The sequence below is a fragment of the Phyllostomus discolor genome, chromosome 9, assembly GCF_004126475.2.
Source record: "Phyllostomus discolor isolate MPI-MPIP mPhyDis1 chromosome 9, mPhyDis1.pri.v3, whole genome shotgun sequence".
Lineage (NCBI taxonomy): Eukaryota > Metazoa > Chordata > Mammalia > Chiroptera > Phyllostomidae > Phyllostomus > Phyllostomus discolor.
In genome coordinates this window covers 39827635-39851929 of record NC_040911.2, presented here as the reverse complement: position 1 = coordinate 39851929, position 24295 = coordinate 39827635, and the positions used below count along the sequence as shown (strand labels likewise).

General features: G+C 33.6%; 1 protein-coding gene across 2 annotated transcripts in view; it reads right to left on the bottom strand.

Annotated features, from left to right (window-relative positions):
* Positions 1–24295, bottom strand: part of ROCK1 (Rho associated coiled-coil containing protein kinase 1) — a 158547-nt gene that overhangs the window by 116629 nt on the left and 17623 nt on the right. For both annotated transcript variants that reach the window (XM_028524517.2, XM_036009232.1), the window contains exon 2: positions 16947–17028. In XM_028524517.2, coding sequence (XP_028380318.1) covers positions 16947–17028 — 82 coding nt within the window. The remainder of the gene's footprint in view (positions 1–16946; positions 17029–24295) is intronic.

The window sequence follows — 24295 nt, the reverse complement described above, 5'->3', positions numbered from 1 at the left end:
TAATGGTTAACATCACCATTGATACACATCATGATGTCACATATCTCAGATATAATGTGATGCAAAGTACACTTCATCTCTGTGGTACCCATTTGTCTCCCAAACTCATAACCTCAGTCTAATTACTGAAAAACATCACACAAACTCAAACTGAGAGATGTTCTACAAAATCTTTTCAGTAACTTTCAAAACTGTCAAGGTTATAAAAAACAGGAAAGATGGAAAAACTCTCACAGACTAGAGAAGACTAAGGAGAAATGGCAACTAAATACAATGTGGTATTCTAGACTGGATTCTGGAAGAAAAAAAAATTAGTGGAGAAACTGATACCTGAGTTAAGTATGTAGTTAGCTACCAGTAATGTACCAATTTTAATTCCTCAGTCTTGTCTATGTGCCATGGTTATATGAGATGGTAAAATTAGGGAAGATGAGTGAAGGGCATACAGGAGTCTACTATTTTTTGCAACTTTTCTGTAAATTTATTACACAATAAGTTAAAAAGTAAATAAAGAGAATATTTAACTGTCCTTTTAAAAAGTCTATCTGATTAAGTGCCACTTTATTTATAATAACTTTATAAGACTTTGGAACATCCCAGGTCATACTGCATAATGCATTCAATCTTATGACTCCAATTTAAAACTCTGACCTTAAAAAAAAAAGACTTTATTTATTTACTTATTTTTAGAGACGGGGAAGGCAGTGTAAAAGAGAGGGAAAGAAACATTCATGTGCAGGAGAAACATGAATCAGTTGCCTCTAGTACCAGGCCTGCCCTCCAAGCATGTGCCCTGACTGGGAATCAAACCTGAAACCTTTCGTTTCATGGGTCAACACCTAATCCACTAAGCCATGCTGGTCAGGGCTAAAATTCTGACTTCTATTTCACCTGGTGGTATAAAACTGCATTTTGACGACATATAAAAATGTAAACTAGATATAACTTTTGACTCAGCAATTCCTAAAATTCACTTCACAGAAAGAAAAAAGTGGATCTGCTCATGTACTGATACAACACCAAAGATTTGGAGAAAGTAGCCCAGGGGTTCCAATCATTATGGAGACATAGGTAGCAATGCTTCACTTCCTTGTACAACCTAAAGAAGGACAACAACAAATTTAAAAACAAAATACAACCAGACTGCCAGATATTCAAATTTTATGGAAGTCCAACAACTAAGGAGTTAAAAGAAACATTCACCCAGACTAGTAGGAGGGGCGGAGACAGGAAGCCAAGGCAGAGAGGACTCACAGTCAAGGAGGTGGCTAGTGGACCAGTTGGTCCCACATTCGTGGGCCCATACACTGGGAAGAATCATTGGGAAGCAAGACAGATTGCAGAACCCAGGGTTTCAGCGTGGGAAACTAAAGACTCAAAACATCTGGATGTAAAAATCTGCAGGAGTTGTGGCAGTGGGAGAAACTCTCAGGATCACAGGAGAGTCCGTGGGAGAGGCCCACAGGGTCCTAGAATGTATATAAACCCACCCATCTGAGAATCAGCTTCTGAAGGGCCACAATCCACTTGTGGGAAGTGAGGGAAGTGACGGTAAGTAGGGCTAGCACAGAGCCAGAAAGTGGCATTGTTCCCTCTCTGACCCCTCCCCCACAGACAGTGTTACAACACAACAAAGTGGGTTGCCCTGCCCTGGTGAATACCTAAGGCTCCACCCCTTACAACATAACAGATGTGTCAAGGCAAAGAAATATGGCCCAAATGAAAGAACAGATCGAAACTCCAGAAAAAGAACTAAGCAGCAAGGAGATAGCCAACTTATCTGATGCAGAGTTCAAAACATTGGTAATCAGGAAGCTCACAGAAATTATTGGACTCAGTTGCAAAATGAAGGAAGAAATGAAGGCTATACAAAGTGAAATAAAGTAGAATATACAGGGAACCAAAAGTGAAGGGAAGGAAACTGCGACTCAAAACAAGGATTTAAAACAAAATGAAGAAATAAACATCCAATTGGAACAGAATGAAGACAAGAATTCAAAAAAATGAGGAGAGGCTGAGAAAGCTCTGGAATAACTTTAAATGCTCCAACATCCAAATCATAGGGGTGCCAAAGGGAGAATAGAAAAAGCAAGAAATTGAAAACTTGTTTGAACAAATAATGAAGGGAAACTTCCCCAATCCACCAAAGGAAATAAACTTCCAGAAAGCCCAGAGAGTCCCAAAGAAATTGGACTAATAAGCAGGAACACACCAAGGCACATGATAATTAAGTTACCCAAGATTAAAGATAAAGAGAGAATCTTAAAAGTGGAAAACGAAAAAGAGACAGTCACCTACAAAGGAGTTCCCAATAAGACTGTCAGCTGATTTCTTAAAAGAAACCTTACAGGCAAGAAGGGGCTGGAAAGAACTATTCCAAGTCAGGAAAGGCAAGGACCTACAGCCAAGATTAGTCTATCCAGCAAAGCTATCATTTGGATGGGAAGGGCAGATAAAGTGCTTCCCATATAAGGTCAAGTTAAAGGAGTTTATCATCACCACACCCTTATTATATGAAATGTTAAAGGGACTTATCTAAGAAATAGAAGATGATCAAAACTATGAACAGTAAAATGACAACAAATTCACAACTATCAACAACTGAGCCTAAAAAACAAAATCTAAGCAAACTACAACAGGAACAGTATCAAAGAAATGGAGATCACATGGAGGATTATCAGTGGGGAGGGGGAGAATGGGGGAGTAAGGTAGAGAAAATAAGAAGCATAATACATAGGCACAAAATAGGAAAGGTTAAGAATAGTATAGGAAATAGAGAAGCCAAAGAACTTACATATACAACCAACAGACATACACTAAGTGTTGGGGTGGGGGGAGAATGCTGGAGAGTAGTAGGGTGCAGGGAGGAGGGGGATAACAAAATTGGGACAACTGCAGTAGCATAATCAATAAAATATACAAAAAAAGCTAAAAAGAAAAAAGTGAGTATACCAAGTTGTATGTATAAGAATGGCCATCACAGCCTTACCTATAATAATGAAAAACTAGAAGAAACCTAAGTGTCCACTATTACAGAAACAGTTTTTAAAGTTATGGTACATTTGTTCAATGAAATGTATGTATTCATTTTTTTAAATGTGTTATTATATATACTTACAAAAAGATATTTTGTAAATGGCTTTTCATTAAACACACTGGATAGCTGACTGACTTCTATTGATTTGTACTGTGTTTACAATGTTTATATTATATTTACAATGTTTTGCTCTAATAATATATATTTGCTATGATGAACATTCCTATATATTTGCAGAGCTTTTTTACAGGGTACATTTCTTTAAGTAAAAGTATTAGGATATACTCATGAACCTTATTGGTTTTGAAATATATTATCCAACTGCTGTCCAAAATGACTGCACCGATTTTAGCTCATAGTGCTAACAATCCTAAATTTTATTCTTTTTTATCTTTCTGATGCAGAATGAGGTGGACGTAGGGGTGGCATCTTTTTATGTTAACCCATATTTCTTAAAATATTAATACATGTGTTCAACTGTCAACTGCTCATTGGTTGTTTTATTTTTTTCTCTTTTATATTATAATTTCAGTTACTTTGTCCATTTTTAAATTGTTTGCATTTTTATTGATTGGAAGGATTTCTTCATATAGTAGGAATATAGTAGGTTTCTGTTAAGCATGTTGTAATTTATCCCAGTTTATCAGTGTTCTTTATATTATATTGTTTTTCTTTATATAGTTTTAACATGCCAAAATGTGTCAATGTCTCCTACAGTTTCTAGCCCTGGTATCTTGCTTTAAAAAAAGGCATTCTCTACTTGAAGACTATAAACACAATACCTATAATTTCATCTAGTATTTTATGTCTTTACATTTATATATGTTATGGAGAATTTCATTTTCTCCTCATATGCATATCTGATTTTCTCAATACAAATTACTGAATAATCTACTTTTTGCCAAATGACCTAAATGCCATTTTAAGCTTATGCCAAATTTTCATTTATAAAAGGTGTGTTTTCTATGATGATATATTAGTTCCATGTCCTTTAACAAAGTACTACTTTTCTTATACTTCAGTATCCAGTATAAATAAATAATTCCTTAATACAATCCTGCCCCAGCAAAATGGAAATACATTCAACAATAAAAGCTAAATTTACCAAACTATACAGGTCATTTATAGATTTAATAACCAAAAGTCAAACATGCCAAAACTCTACTACATTTCAAAGCATTTTGGCTGGATATATCCCACATTAATGCAGACTCTTATACGTACCTTAATACCTAGTTGTAAAGAAGTTTTAATGACACTACCAAATGGTAGTTTTAGCTTTTTTCATCAGTTGAGATGACGCAAAATAGAATTGTATACTAATCACAATACATGATCAATATATTCTATATATTCTCCTCCACTCAGGAAATGTATCCTTTTTAAATGTAGAAGTAAGCAGTGTATAAAAGATAGTATATAAACTTTGCTGTTTTTAGAACTTTTGCCCTTTATAATTCCTCAAAAAGTGTGGACTTCTAACTACAGCTAAAATTATATTCAAAGTACATGAAAACCCTCTTTAATTTTACTACAGATAATGGAATATCCATCTTCAATATTATAGTATATGATTTCAGAAATGTAGATACCTTTAAGAAAATCCATAAAAACATCTGATGTTTTAAATTATTATTACACCTTAATTTAAAATGAAGAAAAGGCTTTCCCTTTTCTATTTATAAATATGTACCTTCTGTGCAATGCCACAAAAAGCTAAGGCAAACACAGTCAAGTTGTTTTTACTTCCTTGGATGAACAATAGATTCACTGATATTAGCAGAACATGCTGAACTGAGAATGATTTATTTATTCATGGCTTTTTAAATATAATTACTAAAATTATTAAATTCATTGATTTAACCTCCAACTAATGAACTGCTAATTTAAAGATAACACTAACACTCAACTATCATAATATTCATTCAATATGCAGAGAAGTATCATGATTTTACAAATGTAAAAAGTATGGAGAATAATTACATATTTTACATTTTGAAACATGCCAGAGTAATGATATATGAACAACTGAAGATGGGGGAAAATAGGAATAAACTTTTTGATGATCATTACTGACCATTTATATATAAGTAAATATCTAATTAAATGTGTGCAATCCATGAAATCCATTTTTGGAAGGAATTTAAAAAGGTAACCATTAGAGAAAAAGTTTAACTCCTTATGGAACATTAAGGCTAGTTACCAAATATAATTACTTGGAAAAATAAATTAAAAAACTTTAGCTACAACCCTTTTACAATAATACATGTAATTAGCACAGAGATACAATGGTTTACCTTTTACCATAACATGAACTTTTTTTTAAAAAGATTTATTTATTTATTTTTAGAGAGGGAAGGGAGGGGGGAGAGAGATAGAGAGATAGAGATAGAGATAGAGATAGAGATAGAGAGAGAGAGAGAGAGAGAGAGAAAGAAACATCAATGTGCAGATATGTGGTTGCTGAGGGTTATGGCCTGCAACCCAGGCATGTACTGGGTTCCCAGGCTGGGAATCGAACCTGGGACACTTTGGTTCCCAGCCCGCGCTCAATCCACTGAGCTACGCCAGCCAGGGTAATAACATAAACTTTTGAAAGAACTTATATCGTGACTGAAATTATTATTTTTTCTTGTCATGTGTGGATTGTTGGTTTATTTGTATGTTTGTTTTTGATGTGATGATTTTGTATAGTAGACCAGAAATCAATATTCTGACAAAGTTTAAGAAACAGTGAGGAAATATATCAACTCTAGGCTAGTGGTTACCTCTGGAAAAGGAAGACATGAAGCCCAAGACCTAATTGTCATTTATCATTTTATTTTAAACAAAAAACCAGAAGCAAATAGGGTAAAATGTTAACTATTAGTTTAACTATGATGATTGGTACATAATATCTATATATTATCATCAATACATTTAAAATATGTAGTAATCAAGAATAATTTTAAAAACTAGTGACCATGTCCAAACTCTACCAACAAAGAAATACTTTTTAGATCATTTCTAACAAGTCAGCATTTAACCTCAAATACATTTTACAAATATTTAATGAGTACCTAATATTCAATCAGGTTTAAAAGTAAAAATACAAGTGTCCTATTCTCATGATACAGTCTAGTGATAAGGAAAGGAGAAGACTGTAACAATCAAAGAACCATACAAATAAATAAAATCTAACTGTGGTAAGTGCACAAGATGCCATGAAAGCACATACATAGGAGCAGGACATCTGAGTAGCCTAGATCAAGGGGTTAGGAAGCTAAATTGAAAGCTTATTTGAAATATAAAGGGTAAGTCCTATAAGTGGGACGGGATACGAAGGAATTCTAGGGAAAGGGAAACAACATCTAAAAAGTCTGTGGAGAAGGTTTCAAGGTACTTCCCAGGAAATAAATGTACATTGTGTGGCTGAGGCATAAGAAAATGCAAACTATAGGGATCAAGAAGAACATATATGCATGACCTATGGACAACAATGTGGGTAGGGACAACTGTAATAGCATAAACAGTAAAATAATAATAAAAAATTTATGACAAAAAATTCATAACTATTAACAACTGAACCTTAAAAAACAAAAACAAAAACTAAGCAAACAACTAGAACAAGAAGAAAATCACAGAAATGGAGATCATATGGAGGGTTATTAGTGGGGGAGTGGGAGGGAGGAGAGGGGAAAATGTACTACAGGGAATAAGTAGCATAAATGGTAGGTACAAAATATACAGGGGGAGGTTAAGAATAGTATAGGAAACGGAGAAGCCAAAGAACTTATATGTACAAACTAAAGGCAGGGAATGAGGGTGGGGGGTGGTGTGCAGGGTAGAAGAGAATAAAAGGGGGAAAATGGGATACCTGTAATAGCATAATCAATAAAATATATTTTAAAAAAGGATAAACAAATAGATCAATAAAGCAGAATAAAGGACCCAGAAATAGACCCACAATTAAACAGTCATTTGATTTTTTTTTATAAAGTCACCAAAGCAATGCAATGGGAAAATGAAAGTCTTTTCAATGAATGTTGCTAAAACAGCCGAATAACCATACAGAAAAATAATAAACTTTAATCTCTCACACCATTCACAAGTTGATTTGAGATGGATCATAAACAATCAAAAGCTAAAACGATAAAGCTTCTAAATTAAAACGAGAATATCTTTGGGACCTAGGAGTGTGCAAAGTTATCTTACATAGATCTTAGAAAGCAATAACTATTTTGAAGAGACTGATACACTGGACTTCATAAAAGTTAAAAACTTCTCAAAAGGAAAAATTAAAAACTACTGCTCATCAAAATATGCCATTAAGAAAATTACAGCAATCCTCAGACTGGAATAAAATATTTATAAAACATATCTGACAAAGGGCTTATCCACAAAATATATAATTATTTGATATAATTAATACATAAAAACTGCAGATATTTAATGTATACAATTAGATGAATTTCTCCATATACATAACCTCTGAAACTATCATCACAATCAAAGTAATAAATATATCTATCTCCTCCAAAATTTTTAAATAAAATTCAGCTAAAAAAAAAACAAACAAAACAAAACATGAGGAGAGTAGTACAGAAAAGAATGTAATTTGAAGGGTCATACACAGAAAAGAATGTAATCTAAAGGGTAATACAGTGCCACATTAGGAAAATCAAAAAGGCAGGGAATGAGATGTGACTTAATCAAATTTTCAATTTAAAAAAATCCTCTGGCAGCAATGTGGATAACTAACTGTAAATGAGCAAAAGTGGATGCACTGAGACAAGACAGATTTACTGTAATCATTCAAGTAGAGATAACGAAGCTTGACCAAGGGTAGCAATAGTAGTAGTAAACAAAAGTTCAAGCCTCTGTCTGAAGACTGCCACAGATCAGAAATCTACATTTCTCTGCCTTTTCTTTGGTTATTTATCTTTAATCTTCTGGCAGATCACTATTCTCCAAAGTTTTTCTAAAGATCCTCAATCATATCAGCATGTTAATTCAATATTCCAGAGTATAACCTGCCTAAATCTGGGGGTATAGGCTAATTTTAAGAGCTCAAATGTCTTCTTTCCCTGAACTTCAATTCCTTTATTTTTAAAACTCACACAAATGAAAACAAAACAACAAGAAAAACAAGATGACACAGGCTAATTCTTTTCTTAAATCTAATCCATCTACTCAAAAGGCCCAACTGCTTTTTCAGTCTCCTTCTGCCATCTGTCCTCCTTACCCCTTTCTCCTCATTAAACCAAGTTCAATTTATACAGAACTCTTACTTCCTCAAAGATATCAGACTTTTGATAGCTCCATAACAACAAATGCTGTTCCTTCTCTGCCTGAATTGTTCTTAACTAAGAAATCTAGCCCATCCTCAACTCAACTCAAATGTTACTTTCTGAAGCCTTTCTTTATTCCCTTCAAGATCTATGTATCATTCCATTCTCTATAAACTTCCACAATTATAAAGGTATATATAAGTTACTATTTGCTTCTGTGTGTATCTCCTTCCACAAAATTGTAAGAGCTACAGTTTTAAAGAAAAATAGTCTTATTCTTCATGTCTTTATAGTGAATGGACATTCAAAAATAATTCAACAATAAATGGCCCCACATAGTGAATTTATTATTTTCTCATACACCTTGAATGCATAACTCTAAAAGGGAAGGCCTAGAGGAGCATAGTTACTTTAGTCTTCAGAACTTTTCACAAGTCTTGGATCATCATAGGCTTCTGGGCTAACACAACTTTTATAAATTAATGCTACTCTCTGGATATGCGCTCATACTTAATATGGTCATTCACAGCTTTTCCAATCTAGGCTGGGAATTCCCAGTGGAATAACCCTGGTTTCTTTGGCTGCAACCTTCTTATATTTACCTCTTTTTGAAATATCATCCTTCACTCAGAATCACTTAAGAGGATTTACCTTTTCAATAAATTGGATTAAATTTTCTATGCTTGGAACACATGCCTGACTGTGCCCAGTATTTCTTTCCTTCATAGACATAAAGTCTTAGGCAATGGTTCTCAGCTGAGGGTAATTTTGACCCCCCAGGGGACATTTGGCCAAGTCTTGAGACATTTTTGATTGTCACAAATGGGGGGAGGGAGGGAGGAGGGAGAGTATGCTACTGGCATCTAGAAGGTAGAGGCCAGGGATGCTGCTAAACATCCTACAGTGCAAAGGCCAGCCCCCCACAACAAGGAGTTACCTGACCCCAAATGTGAACAGTGCGACTGGTCTAAGGTAATCCGAGTTCTTTGTTTCAAGGTCTCTGACACCTCCCAAATGCTAACCAATTCAGTCTTTCTGATTGCAACCCAGAATAGCAATTACTCTTATCACTTTCTCAACAATTAAATTATTAATAAAGCAACTGTAAAGATTTCATCAATTGTTCTACATGCTTTTATAAGTAGATAGCTGCTACACCATTACTACCATAGCTAGCACGCTACTTTTGTAATCTGTATTAGGAAAGCTATATATATACTATGCTACCATAAAATATCATTTTTGGGTTTATTTTTTATCCAAACAAATGTCCTCTACCACACTTTTACTCTCAGGTTCATGGGCTTTCTTTATATAATGCTCTTCCCTCTTTTATTACCTTCTTTTATAATGTGGTAAAATTACTTCAATAAATACTTATTTGTTTAAATACTAATTTATTTCAACTGATTTAATAAAAACATTTCTACTAACACATGAATCTTGTACCCCAAAGTCTTAGTGACACATTCATAATGGTTTACAGACATATACAGTCATAATCACTGTTTCCAAATTCTCCTTCCTTCTACCTGCCAACCACCCCCCCTCCACCAAATATGTTACATGCTTCTTCAAAAATGTAAATCCTACCAAGACGGTTTATTTTACCTGGATAGCTCTCTAATCCCTACCTAGAATTCACTTTAAAATCTGTATCACTTACCTGAGGCATACAAATATTTTCTTTGTAGTCCTCATTATTTAGGTAGCATATACCAGAGTCCAGCAAAGTAAATCTTTGTATTTAACTAAGTATTAAGTAAAACGGTCACAGATTCTCTTTTCCCTTTTAGTTAGTTAGGCCTAAAGTTTAAAACATTTTCAGCTGCTACACTTTAAAGCTGCTATATTTTAGTGAGAGTTAGTACATACAAAAGAGAAACATTTTATCCCATATTCCAGGTGTACTAGATTACTACATCTGGTATCTGTCAACAAAAAGCAATTTGAAACAAAATAATTAACTTTAGAGAAACAATTTTGATGTAACTTACTAATGAAAGCAATAAATATCCATAAAAATGAATTATAGCAGTATGTAAGATACTATCATAGAAAAATCTATTACTCTATGTGAAATATTTCATAAATGCAACTTCAGGAGTCAAATGAGAATGTTATATCATGTAAATGGAATCATACAGCATGTATGTATCCTGTTGTACCTGGCTTTTTTCACTTACCACAATGCTTTTGAGATTCATTGATGTTGCTGTACATATCAGCAACTTACTCCTTTTTACTGCTGACTATTCTATTATGTAGATGTACTACAATTTATTTATCCATTTACCAGCCAATGGGCATTTGGGTTGTTGCCAGTTTATAGCAATTATAAATAAAATCACCTTAAATAGGTGACTTTAACAGTCACCATACAGGTCTTCATGTGGACACATACTTTCATTTCTCTTGGACAAATAAATACCTAGGAGTATGATCCTGGGGTCATATAGTAAATGCATGTATAACTTTACAAGAAAAGTGCCAAACTGTTTTACAATATGCCTTATTATTTTACAAACCAATCCAAAATGTGTCAGAGTTCTACTGCTCCACGTTTTCACATATATGTACTTGATTTTATCAAAATTTTATCAAGTTTAAAAATTTTCAGTTATTCTAGTAGATGTGTACTGGTATATCACTGTGGCCATAAATTGCAACTTCCTAATGACTAACCATGTTGAACAGCTTTTCACATGCTTACTGGCCACTTGTGCATCTTCTTTGGAGAAATGTCTATTCAAATCCTTTGCCATTTTAAAACTGGGGGAGTTGTTTTTATTTTTTTTTTACAAGATTTTAAAATTTATTTTAGATGAGGGAGTAGGGAGGGAGGGGGAGAGCGGGAGGGAGGAGGGAGGAGGGAGGAGGAGGAGGGAGAGAGAAGAGCGAGAGACGAGATGAGATGAGAGAGAGGAGAGAGAGCGAGAGAGAGAAAGAAACATTCAATGTGTGGTTGCTGGGGGTCATGGCCTGCAACCCAGGCATGTGCCTCTGACTGGGAATCAAACCTGAGACACTTTGGTTTGCAGACCTAGCTCAATCCACTGAGCTACGCCAGCCAGGGTTTGGGTTGTTGTTTTTATTTATTGAGTACAAGGCTCTTTATTTTTATCTAAATCAACAATCTTTTATATAGTAGGTGATTTGCTAATACTGTTCTCCCCTTCTATGGTGGTTTTTTTTTTACTTTCATGCTAGTGTCCTTTGAAAGAGCACAGAAGTTTTTTTATTTCAATGTACTAATTTATTTTTCTTTGTTGGTAGTACTTTAGGTGTTACACCTAAAAAACAACTACCTAACTAAGTTTATAAAGATTTATGCCTATGTTTTCTTCTAAGAGTTTGAAAGTTTTAGTTCTTACATCCTGAACTAATTTGCATATGGTGTGAGGTGGGGGTTCAACTTCATTCTTTTGCATATGTATATCCATTTGTTAAAAGCACTATTCATTTCCCTTTCACATGTTTTGCAACTATTTTCTCCCAGTGTGTAGCTCACCTGTTCATTTTCTTAGCAGGTGTCTCCTAAAAAGAAAGTTTTGAATTTTGATGAAATCTAACCTGTTTTAAAAAAACTAACCATGGTTTGTGCTACTTGTGTTCCATCTCAGTAATCCTTACCTAACCGAAGTCACAAATATATTCTATGTTTTCTTCTGGAAGTAGTACAGTTTTAGCTCTTACATTTTGGTCTACGATCCATTTTGAGTTCAATTTGTATATGGTGCAAAGTTAAATGCTGAATTTGTTTATCACCTTTGTTGAAAATCAATTGACCACATATGTATGGGTCTATTTCTGAACTTTATTCTGTTCTATTTATCTATGTGTTTATTCTTTCGATATTAATTATACTGCCTTAATCTTGAAATTGAGTAATATTAGTCCTCCAACTCTGCTCTTTTCAAAATTATTTGGCTATTCCACCATTCTGAATGAATTTTAGAATTGCTGGCACTTTACACAAAAAGCCTGTATAGGTTCTGAAAATACATGGACTCCATAGATCAAATGATTTGGGGGACAGTGAATATTTTATTATTGAATGGTCCAATCCATGAACATTGAATAGCTATTCTTTCTTTCATTTTTGGTTTTCTAAAATTTCTCTCAGTAATATTATGTAGTTTTCAGTAAACAAGTCTTGCACATATTTTGTCAAATTTATCCATAAATTCTTCATGTTTTTGCTTCTACTGTAAATAGTGTTATATTTGGTATAGTGTCTATTTCAAATCGCTTGTTGCTAATATACAGAAATAGAACTGCTGTTTATTTAACCTTCTAACTAGCAATGGTGTTTATCTTAATTAGTTCTTTAATTTTTTTTGGTAGAATCTTGAGAATTTTCTATATAAAAATGCATGTCGTACAAATAAATAAAATTTTACTTTTCATTTTAATGTATATAATTTTTCTTTATTTTACCAAGTTGCACTAAAACTTCTAAAACAATGCTGAATGAAAGTGGTGAGAAAAGACTGACTTTTCACCCTGGCTGGTGTGTAGCTCAGTGGATTAAGCACGGGCCTGAAAACCAAAGTGTTGCCAGTTTGATTCCCAGTCAGGGTACATGTATGGGTTGCAGGCCAGGTCCCCAGTAGGGGGCAAACGACAGGCAACCACACACTGATGTTTCACTCCCCTCCTTTCTCCCTCCCTTCCCCTCTCTCTAAAACTAAATAAAATCTTAAAAAAAAAAAAAGGCTGACTTGTCCTAACCTTAAAGAAAAAGCATTTAGTAAGACACAAATACAATCTGAATTGTAGGTTTTTGTAGATTCTCTTTATAAGGCTGGGGGAGTTTTCCTTCAAATTCTAGATAGCAGAGAAACATTATCAATGTTAAAAATAAATAAATACTGAATGTTATCAAATGCTTTTTCTATATCTACTGAGGTGATATTATGGATTTTCTTTTTTGGTGTATTAATATGGTAAATTACACTAATTGATTTTTGATCCTTAAACTAATTTGCAATCCTGGTATAACCCTCCTTAGTTACAATTGTTACCTGACGCTAGGTATGATTTGCTATAATTTTGTTTTATTATTCTCTACATCTTCTGCAATTTAAAAACTAGATTATCAGAAAAGAAAACTAAGAAAATAATCCCATTTACAATTGCATCCAAAAAAAAACCAAAAAAACAAAAAACCCCACAAACCTATGAATAAATTTAACCAAGGGTGTAAAAGACCTATACTTAGAAAATTAAAAGATGCTGAAAGGACTGAAAAAAATACAAATAAGTGGAAGCATATATCGTGTTCATGGATAGGAAGAAATAACACTGTTAAAATGTCCACACTAAACAAAGCAATCTATTGATTCAATGCAATTCCAATCAGGATACCAATGGCATATTTCACCAACTAGAATATTCTAAAAACTTATATGGAACCACAAAAAGCCCCAAATAGCCAAAGCAATCTTGAGAAAGAAGAACAAAGTTGGAGGAATCATGGTACCTAATATCAAACTATACTACAAGGCCATAGTAATCAAAACAGCATGGTACTGACATAAAAACAAATATATGGATCAAAGGAACAGAAGAGCGAGCTTGGAAATAAACCCACAGCTTTATAGTCAATTAATATTTGACAAAGGAGACATACAATGGGGTAAAGGCAATTTAGTCAGTAAATAATTTTGGGAAAACTGGAGAGATACATGCAAAAAAATGAAACTAGACAATTTTCTTACACTATATACGAGAATAAACTCAAAATGGATTACAGATTTAAACATGAGACTCAAAACCATAAAACTTCTAGAAAACAAAGGCAGTAAAATCTTGGACATTTTGTTTAGCAATATATTTTCTGATATACCCCCTCAATCAAGGGAAACACAAGAAAAAATAAAATGGGGCTACATCAAACTAAAAAGTTTTGCACAACAACAACAACAACAAAAACTATCAACAAAATGAAGACAACCTACTGAATGGGAGAACATATTCACCAATGATACATCTGATAAGGAGTTAATAACCAAAATTTATAAAGAACTCATACAACTCAACACCAAGAAACAAATACTCCAATTAAAAACCAATAAAAAATAAAGCTGGTGACAAAAACAAAATGAGCAGAGGACCTAAATAGACAATTCTCCAAAGAGGACATATAGATGGCCACTAGACATATGTAAACATGCTCAATGTCACTAAGAGTCTGAGAAATGCGAATTAAAACCATAAAGAGGTATCATCCCACACCTGTCAGAATGCCTATCATTAATAAATCTACAAACAAGTGTTGACAAGGATGTGGAGTAAAGGGAACCCTTGTGCACTGCTGGTGGGGATACAGGTTGGTGTACACACTATGTAAAACAGTATGAAGGGTCACCAAAAAATTAAAAATGAAACTGCCTTAGGACCCAGAGATTCCACTTCTGGGTACATAGCCAAAGAAACCCAAACACTAATTCAAAAGAATATATGAACCCTTGTGTTCACTGCAGCATTATTTACAATGGCCAAGGTATACCAAGTGCCCATCAATAGATGATTGAATAAAGATCATATGGTACATATATATAAAATGGAATACTACTCAGCCATAAAAAAAGAATGAAATGTGCCCTGGACAAAATGGCTCAGTTTGTTGGAGCATTGTCCCATAAACTGAAAGGTAGTCAAGGCACATGCAAAAGACAACCAACTAAAGTTTCCCTTTCACGTCAATGATTTTCTCCTTTCTCTCCCACCCTTCTCCTCTTTCTGCAATCAATAAGCATGTCTTAGAGTGAGAACAAAAAATAATAATAAATTAAAAAAAAGAAATCCCACCATTTGCAACAACATGGATGAACCTAGAGGGTATTATGCTAAATGAAATAAGTCTGCCAGAAAAAGACAAATAACATATGATTTCACTTACATGTGGATGGAGTCTAAAGAGCAAAATAAATGGACAAAATTTGAAAAAGACCTGTAAAGAACAGACTGATAGTTGCCAGAGGGTAGAGAGTATAAGGAACTATGTAAAAAAGGTGAAGAAATTAAGAAGTATAAATCTGTAGTTATAAAACAGTCACAGGGATTTTAAGTACAGCATATGAATAGTCAATAATACTGTAGTTAACTATGTATAGTATCAGATGGATACTGGGAATAACAGGGGGAACACTTTATTAAGTATATGATTAACCACTATGTTGTACATCTGAAACCAATACAAAATAATACTGAATGTAAACCATAATTAAAAAATAAAATTTAAAAATAGTTTAAAGAACAAAAAATAAAATAAAAGCTGGACTAAAATACACACATTTGTCAGTTAAAATAATTTACTGTAGCTTTATGTTTTCATTTTACTTATTTCTACTGATGTTTCTGTTTATAAAATGTAGTATATAATGGCATATTTAGTATTATGAAACAACATTGCAGAGCAAAAGGAGTTAACAGATTAAGACGACATATGGTCCAATTCCTGCTAACCTAACTACAAAAATACACACTCGTCTCTGTATTAATGTGCATTTATCCTTTGCCTCCCTTCAAATAAGAAATAGTCATGTTTCTCCACCTTTTTAGTTTTTTGCTATAGCGTTAAGGAAGGAAGGAAGCAAATGTAAACAAGAAAATTCTCCTGAAATTTCAGTAAGCTGTGAGAAATTAAGGAAACTTTTATACTTAAAAAGTTCCTATTCAGAATGTGGCAACATATTCCAAAATAAAATTAAGGCTGAATAAATATTTTTATTTAAAAAAAAAAAGAAAACTAGAGCCCTGGCTGGCATAGCTCAGTGGATCGAGCGCAGGCTGCAAACCAAAGTGTCACAGGTTCAATTCCCAGTCAGGGCACATGCCTGGGTTGCAGGCCATGACCCCCAGCAACCGCACATTGATGTTTCTCTCTCTTTCTCTCTCTCTCTTTCTCCCTCCCTTCCCTCTCTAAAAATAAATAAATAAAATCTTTTAAAAAAGAGAGTATAGTCAACCTTTTTAAAAATAAAATAAATAAATAAATAAAATAGACAACTAAAAGAACATAAAATTGGTAAGTAAAATTCAGAGGCAAGATTTCCAAATATAGAAATGATAAGTTATAAAAAAGTAAAAACCTTTAACTATTATAAAAAATAAAATCTTTCTAACATATGTAACCAAACCTGAAAGATAACACTAAAAACAACCCAACCTAAATGTATATAATATCAAAATCCAAACAATGTTTTTAGAAAAGAATATTTGTAAAATTTAAATACAAGCCACCTTTCATGAAGAAAATTCTCGTATCCAGGAGGGCTTTTCATATGTAATCTATTCTTACTTGCAGATATTAAAATATAATAGTTCATTCATTTACAAAAGAAAAAGAATATAACTACTGAAATTTAATGTACATGTATATATATGCTTATTTTAATATACTTATTTTAGCCATTTACTTTTCATTCCCTTTTCTGCAAAATATTTTTAGATTATCCTATTAGGCACCCAAATTAACTAATAAAGTTTCTTTCCCATTTCACTCATTTTATGTACAAACTATTGATGAAATAAGCAAAGAGTAGACGGGGGGGGGGGGGGGAGGCTTGAATTATCTAAGTCAAGAGTTCATTATATATAGTCTGTCATTAACCTCAACAAAAATTACTTACATCTGCTTAAAAAGTTGTCAATATTTTTGTTTTTTCTTAAGGCAGGAAAATCCAAATCATATACCAAAGCATCCAATCCATCCTAAACAAATAAACAAACAAACAAACAGTTAGTTTTTTGGATCACTCTATGAACACTTTCCTTTTTTACAAATAAAGAATCAAATACACCTTTTAATTTTTAATTGGCCCTTTGTCATACATCTTGCATTCATTTAACATCTTCTACAAGGTTACATGAGTACTGGGAGAAGAGAAAATTTGGTTTTATTTCACATACAGATTTTTCATATTCTAATTTTCCCAAACTGAGGAGCAGCAACACAACCACCAATTAGCTACAAATGACTTCAACTCATGCTCTTTTCTCTTCATCAAGGCACAAAATTATACTTTTCACTCCACCTTACTACTGCATTTATCTTTATTTCCAGGACATGCATAAAAAATAAATGGCTTGTCTTTGTGATTACACATATTTATAAGGTAGATGCTAAATAGTAGTTCTTAAACTGTGAAGTTTAGTGTAAAATAAATTCTGCAGTTTGATACATTTTTATAATTAAAATATATTTAATTATAAAATACAATTTCAAAAGAGTTTCATAAGGGTTTTCATAAGAGTTTTCTTTCCTTGAGTCACTTTCTAGGCTAGCCATTAGTAAAGGACAAACACTGGCTTTTACTTTTACTTCTGAAGAAGTGCAGGGCAATGTGAAGGTGTAATAATCAGTGTTGAAGTAGGAGTGCATCTATTCAGGTTATATCCAGCCATGTAGCAGGAGCAGGAGAAAAACTCAGATAACCCATGTAATTTTCACTTTATCTATCTGGGAAAATCTAGTTTTGTCCAGCAGAGCCCAAACATAAAAACAGAAGTAGTAAAAGGAAATGTACCTTCTGCAGACCCTGTATAGTCATGTTCATAAAAGGAAAAATTAAAGCCAGAGGATATACAGTTTATATTTTACGTTAAGCCATGGGTGTGAATCACCCAGTTGTTTTAGAATACTTAAAATATTCCCCTAGGAAACCAAAAAGCAGATTCAAGGTTTTAAAATATATCATTGCATGAATTGGAAACAGACCATGGCGAAGACCACTAATAATACCAATGTTGTTGACTCCTCGAAGAGAGAAATCAACAATCCACCCTAGACTGGCTTTTTGAAATTCAGAGGTCTGTGCAGATTTTAGTAGAGAAAAAGCTCCTCCACTAAAACAAGTTCATCTATCCTTGAGATACATTTCTTAAAGCCTTATAAGCCATTTGAATATTTTTACAGAAAAGAGATGAGAACCTTTATATGAAAACTTGATTTTTTTTTTTAAGATTTTATTTATTTATTTTTAGGGAGAGAAGGAAAGGAGGATAGAGAGAGAGAGAGGGGGGGGGAGGGAGAGAGACATCAATATGCGGTTGCTGGGAGTTATGGCCTGCAACCCAGGAATGTACCCTGCCTAGGAATCGAACCTGGGACACTTTGGTTCCCAGCCCGCGCTCAGAAAACTTGATTTTTAAAAACAAACTAATATCTGGTCTGTTCTAAATTGAAAAACTAAACTAATTAATATCTGAATTCGCTGTTTTCTAGGAAAAGGTAAATTAAATATGAATATATACTTACATTTTTTACTAGATTTTAAGTTCTTTAAGGCAGAAATCACAGTTAACATCTCATTTTCTCCTATAGCACCTTGAAAACTGACCTGTACTAAGTTTCGTGCATCATGTCACTCCAAAAAATTAATACAGACTACAGAAGAGTGCAGGAGTGCCCCCTTATTCATGGTTACAGTTACCCATGGTCAACCTTGGCCCAAATATAGTAAATAAAAAATTCCAAAAATAAACAATTCATATGTTTTAAATTGTGTGCCATTCTGAGTAGCATGATGACATGTCGCACTATCCCAACTCCACCCTGCCTGGACATGAATTATCTATCCCTTTGTCCAGGATATCCACTTCGCACTCATATATGCTGCACACCCCTTAGTCACTTGTAACCATCTTGGTTATCAAATCCTGTCACATTATCATGATGCCTGTGTTCAAGTAACTTTCATTTTACGTAATAATGCCCCCATAGTGCAAAAGTAGTGACGCTGACAATTCAGATATGCCAAAGAGAAGCCATTAAGTGTATGCATGTATGTAAGGAAAGAATAGTATATATAGGGTTTGGTACTATCCACAGTTTCAGGCATCCACTGGGGGTTTTGGAATGTATTCCTTGTAGATAAGGGGGAGTACTATACTATTGGCTACATAAGAACAATTTCAGGCCAAATTCTGACACTTTAACTTTGTCTGAGAAATGCAAGTAGGTACAATGAGATAACCTTGATACACTATTATACTTTATAACAACTAGTATTTTAAAGAGATCCCAATAAACATCTATTTCCAAATACATTCCAGTTTTCAAAGGTTCAACACATCAAAATTTATATTAATTTAGATTATTTTCTAATATCAAATAAAACTTTTAACGGTGAAGGATATATTAAATTTTACACGCATGCTTTCTTTGGTAAATATATTGAAAACAACAGCTTCTTCTCTTACTCCAAATTAAGATTTTAGAAAAATTACCAAATGTTGGACAGAAAAGAACCTCAAAATTTACCTTGTTTAATCTTCTCATTTTATACCCAAGGCAAATAACAATCAGAAATATTAACTGACTTGCCCAATGCCACACAGCTAGCTAGTAAGCTATACAGGAATCAAAATACTCTTAGTCTAGTAGTTATAGATATAACATGACCATGATGAAAACATAATTTTAAAAATCCTCAATCTTAAAAATGAAACTAGGTATAGAAAATAAACATGTATATTTAGACCCAAGATGTATTATTCAAAAATTATTGGAAAATCACCAGTCATTCTTCTAATTATAATCAGAAAGTACACTGACTGAGACTCAAAATCCTACGTTTTCTCTAATATACCACTGGCTCAAAATCCCATGTTTTCTCTAGTATACCACTTCTCCTTCTGCACAACCTTCCCTAAGCTACCTAGTAAAACTGACAGTTCTCCTTGTAACTGAATGATTTTTTACTTCAATCCTTACAGCTAGATTTCAAATGCCTTCAGTAAGCTAAACCCCAAAACTGAGCACTACATTTTAATCAAAGCATAGTGGACACTGTTGGCTCTCCTACCCCAACTATTATTTCTACCTTCCTAATTTAACCCTGATTTTGCTTGGGCTACCCACCTTCCTCCAAGAGACTATGAGCCTCCAAGGAGAAAAAGACTATTCCTAACTCCAGGAGGCTGGTTATGATTAATCCAAGGCAAAAAAAAGAGGTTCATTACTTTTGCCAGTGTTCATCCTAAATACAGGAACATGGTAACAATCAGGTACACAAGACACAAGGGAAAACCTACAGAAAGATTTCTGGGAAAAACTTCTTCTCTCTTGAAAAGATACATGTAAGACATAGTCATGAGAAACTGTCATATCTGTATGTGACACCTTAAACAATAGCAGCTATCTTGCAGCCTCAGGGGAAGTTAGCAGGAAGACAAAGCTAAACACAATGAGGACAACAGAGCCAAAGAATTGGAAGGAACCTGAATCCTTGATGTTTGTTAAACCACTCAATTAACCTACTGTGTCCGGAGCCACTTTACCCAAGCTTTCTTAATACATTTTCCTTACTGATTAGCTCAGTTTGCATTGAATTTTTTATTCCTTGTGACTAAAAGCATCCAAACTGAAATACATAGTAAGAACTCAATAAATGCCACTGAACTGAACAGCATTAACCAATGCTATAGGACTTGCTGCAGTGAAAGGGCAAGAGAATTGCCTGTTCAATAGTGCGGCCAGGGGCAAGATGGGAATGAAAAAGAGCGTCACTTTGGTAAATACTGTTTGCATAACAGGACAGCACTACAGAGAAGAATAATTTTATAGTCATGCTTAATAATAAAATGAATTCCATGGATTCAAATAATTCAAACATAAAAAATAAAGCAAAAGCATTTTAAAGAAAAATACGGGTATTTGTATGTTCCTGTTGGAAGAACAGGCCCCAATCTTTCTGAGGCTCAGTTTTCTCTTTTGTAAAAAGGAAGTAACTACCTACAGTTCAAAATAGATTTATGAGAATTAAATAAGTGAAGTATGTGAAGTATTCGGTCCTTAATAGTCCCACTTCCTTCTCTTTCTTTTATTTCTTCAGCAACTGCTATAAGTTTAGTCTCATATTGATAGAAATGACATAAAAATAGACTTTTTAGTAATATGGCATGAAAACTCAAATCTTAGATCATGATGTTAAGCCCTTCCCCATTGTAGTAATCCCATCTATGATTTTTTTAACATGGAACATCTGACTTTTACTTGACCAAAGAATTTAACCACGCATTTGTTCATGGAAACTAGGTGCCTCATTAATGGCCACTAGGTATTTGGGCCTACAGTAGTATGAGATGGTATATGGCTTTTCAGTATCATCCATAGGCAAAAATCATATGCCTTTTATGAGAGAAATAGAATAGACAAGAAGATATTCTTCTAGCATAATCTAAAACATAAAACAACAGTAGCTAAGGGAGGTCAAAAAAGTACAATATAGTGGCACTAAGAAAGGTATACTATGTATTAAAAAATCATTTTTAAGTAAAATTTCAAAATGGTAACTATTCTAAATATGGACATGTTTTTTGAGAAACTACCAAAAAATCTATTGTAATTACAGCAGTAAAACCAAAGCTTCCAAAACACCAAACTACTTCTTGATACTACTTCTTGATAGTGACCCTTGGTACTAAAAGGCTTCTGTCAAACTTGATGACAGAGAATGTACCATTTAAGAAAATATTTTTGGTACATATAAATCTCTTTGCTGGGTAAAGAGATTAAGAAATTTCTCAATATTAAGCACTAATATGAAAATGAAAACAGAATTTCCTCAGAGAACTTGAACTTCTGATGTTAAACACAGTTAAAATCTATTTAACCAGTGTGACATTACTACATACATGTCAATACTTCCTAAGACTCATTTTCTCTACATGCATCTAACTCTACAATGGCACTTCCCAGTCTTCAACTAAGTTATATAAGTCTATATACTTAGTATATGCTCATTGTATTAAGCCTATATTTAGTTGGAGACTGGGAAGTGCCATTGTATGTTTTACTAAATATTTAGAAAACTTAATTTTTTTGCACTATAATTGTCCTAAAGAACATTGGCATGTACGTAGTAACGTCAAATAGGCCATACCTCACCCTACCCCACTGCCTCTGCACCTGCTCTTTTCTCCAGCTGGAATGTGAACATTACTTATATTCAGAGTGCCTCAATGTCACTTACTGTGTGCTGCCTTCCCCAAACACACTGAGAAAATATTAATAATGGCCTCTTACATGTTTCCTATTATAGGAATTACAATATTGAATTGTAATCCTGTATCTATTTATGTCTGCTTCCCCTCTGTAGTTAAACATGTAGTGTAGTACTACTACTACTACTACTACTAATAATAATAAATACTTCCTGTCTTTGGGAGTTCTTTGGTTATTAAGTAAAAAAAAAAAAAAAAAGTAAATACAGGATCCTCCGTGTAATAAGTAGGTACTACATGAAAAGAAAGAGGACTATTTAATCAACTAGGGTTTCGTAAAGGAGTTGAAATTTGAACTGATCCTTAAAGAAGAGGTTTTAGAAAGAATAAGATGGAGGTGGGGCAAGACAATCTACAGTCAAGAAATTCACTTCAAATGTAACAATATGGTAGGTTGAAAGTAAAAGGATGAGAAATGATACACAATACAAACAGAAATCAAAGAAAGTTGGGTTGGGTATATTATAAAATAATGTAGACTTCAGAGCAAAGAAAATGACTAAGGACAGAGAGAGAAATTACACAATGATAATAGTCAATCACCTAGAAAGCATAGCAATCTTAAAATATATTTCTTCTAAACAAAATATTCAGGAATGGATAGAAATAGAGAAAGACATAAATCCACAAATGTATTTGGCAACCTTGACACTCCTCTCTTAAAAACCAATAGACATGCAGAGAAAAATGAGCAAGAACTCAACAACAGAATCAAACTGACATTTACAGAACATTCCACCTACAACAGCAAAATGCATTCTTTGTAAGTGCTCATGAAATACAAGGTAGACCAAAAGGTAATCAAACTAAAATAAATAACAGAAAGTAGAGAAATGTTCAAGCACTTGGAAACGAAATATTTCTAAATAATCTGTGGTCAAAGAGAAAGTCTCAAGAGAAATAAAAATACACATTGAAATAAGTAAAAAGGAAAACATAACATCAAAATTTGTGCCATATAGTTAAAGTAGTGCTGAATGGGAAATGTATTAAATACTCATATTAGGCCCTGGCTGGCGTAGCTCAGTGGATTGAGCGTGGGCTGCGAACCAAAGTGTCACAGGTTCGATTCCCAGTCAGGGCATATGCCTGGGTTGCAGGCCATGACCCCCAGCAACCGCACATTGATGTTTCTTTCTTTCTCTTTCTCTTTCTCTTTCCCTCCCTCCCTCTCTCTCTCTCTCTCCCCCTTCCCTCTCTGAAAATAAATAAATAAAAATCTTAAAAAATAATAAATACATAAATAAAAAATAAAAAAATTCTGTAATGTTAAAAAAATTAAAATAAACTCATATTAAAAAAGAGTAATGATTTTGAATCAATAATCTAAGTTCCTTCCTCAAAAAACTACAAGAGTAAAATAAAACAACAGCAAACATAAGAAAGCGAGCAATAAAGAAAAACAAAAATCAGTAAAAGTGAACACAGAAAGCAACAGCAAAACTTCAATGAAACAAAAAGCTGGTTCTTTGACAAGATCAAACTGACAACCCAATAGCATGACTGACAAAGAAAAAGAGAAAACACAAATTTCCAATATTAAAAATAAAATAGGCACTATCATTCAGATCTTGCAGCTATACAAAGGGTAATATGGTAACATGATTAAAAACTCCGCATATAAACTTGATAACTTCAATGATACAAACAACTCCTTAAAAAGCACAAATTGCCCTGGCTAGGTGGCTCAGTTGGTTGGAGCATCGATCCATACACCAAAAGGTTGCAGGTTCGGTTACTAGTCCAGGCACATACCTAGGATGTGGGCTCAATCCCCAATCAAAGCATGTATATGAGGTGACCTATCAATGTTTCTCTCTCACATCAACGTTTCTTTCTCTCTCTCTCAAATCAATAAAAATATCTTTAGGTGAAGATTAAAAATAATAAGTAAATAAATGTGAATAGTCTTAGCACACTGATTAAAAGATAGAAATAAAAATAAATCCCAGGGCTGGTGTGTCTCAGTGGA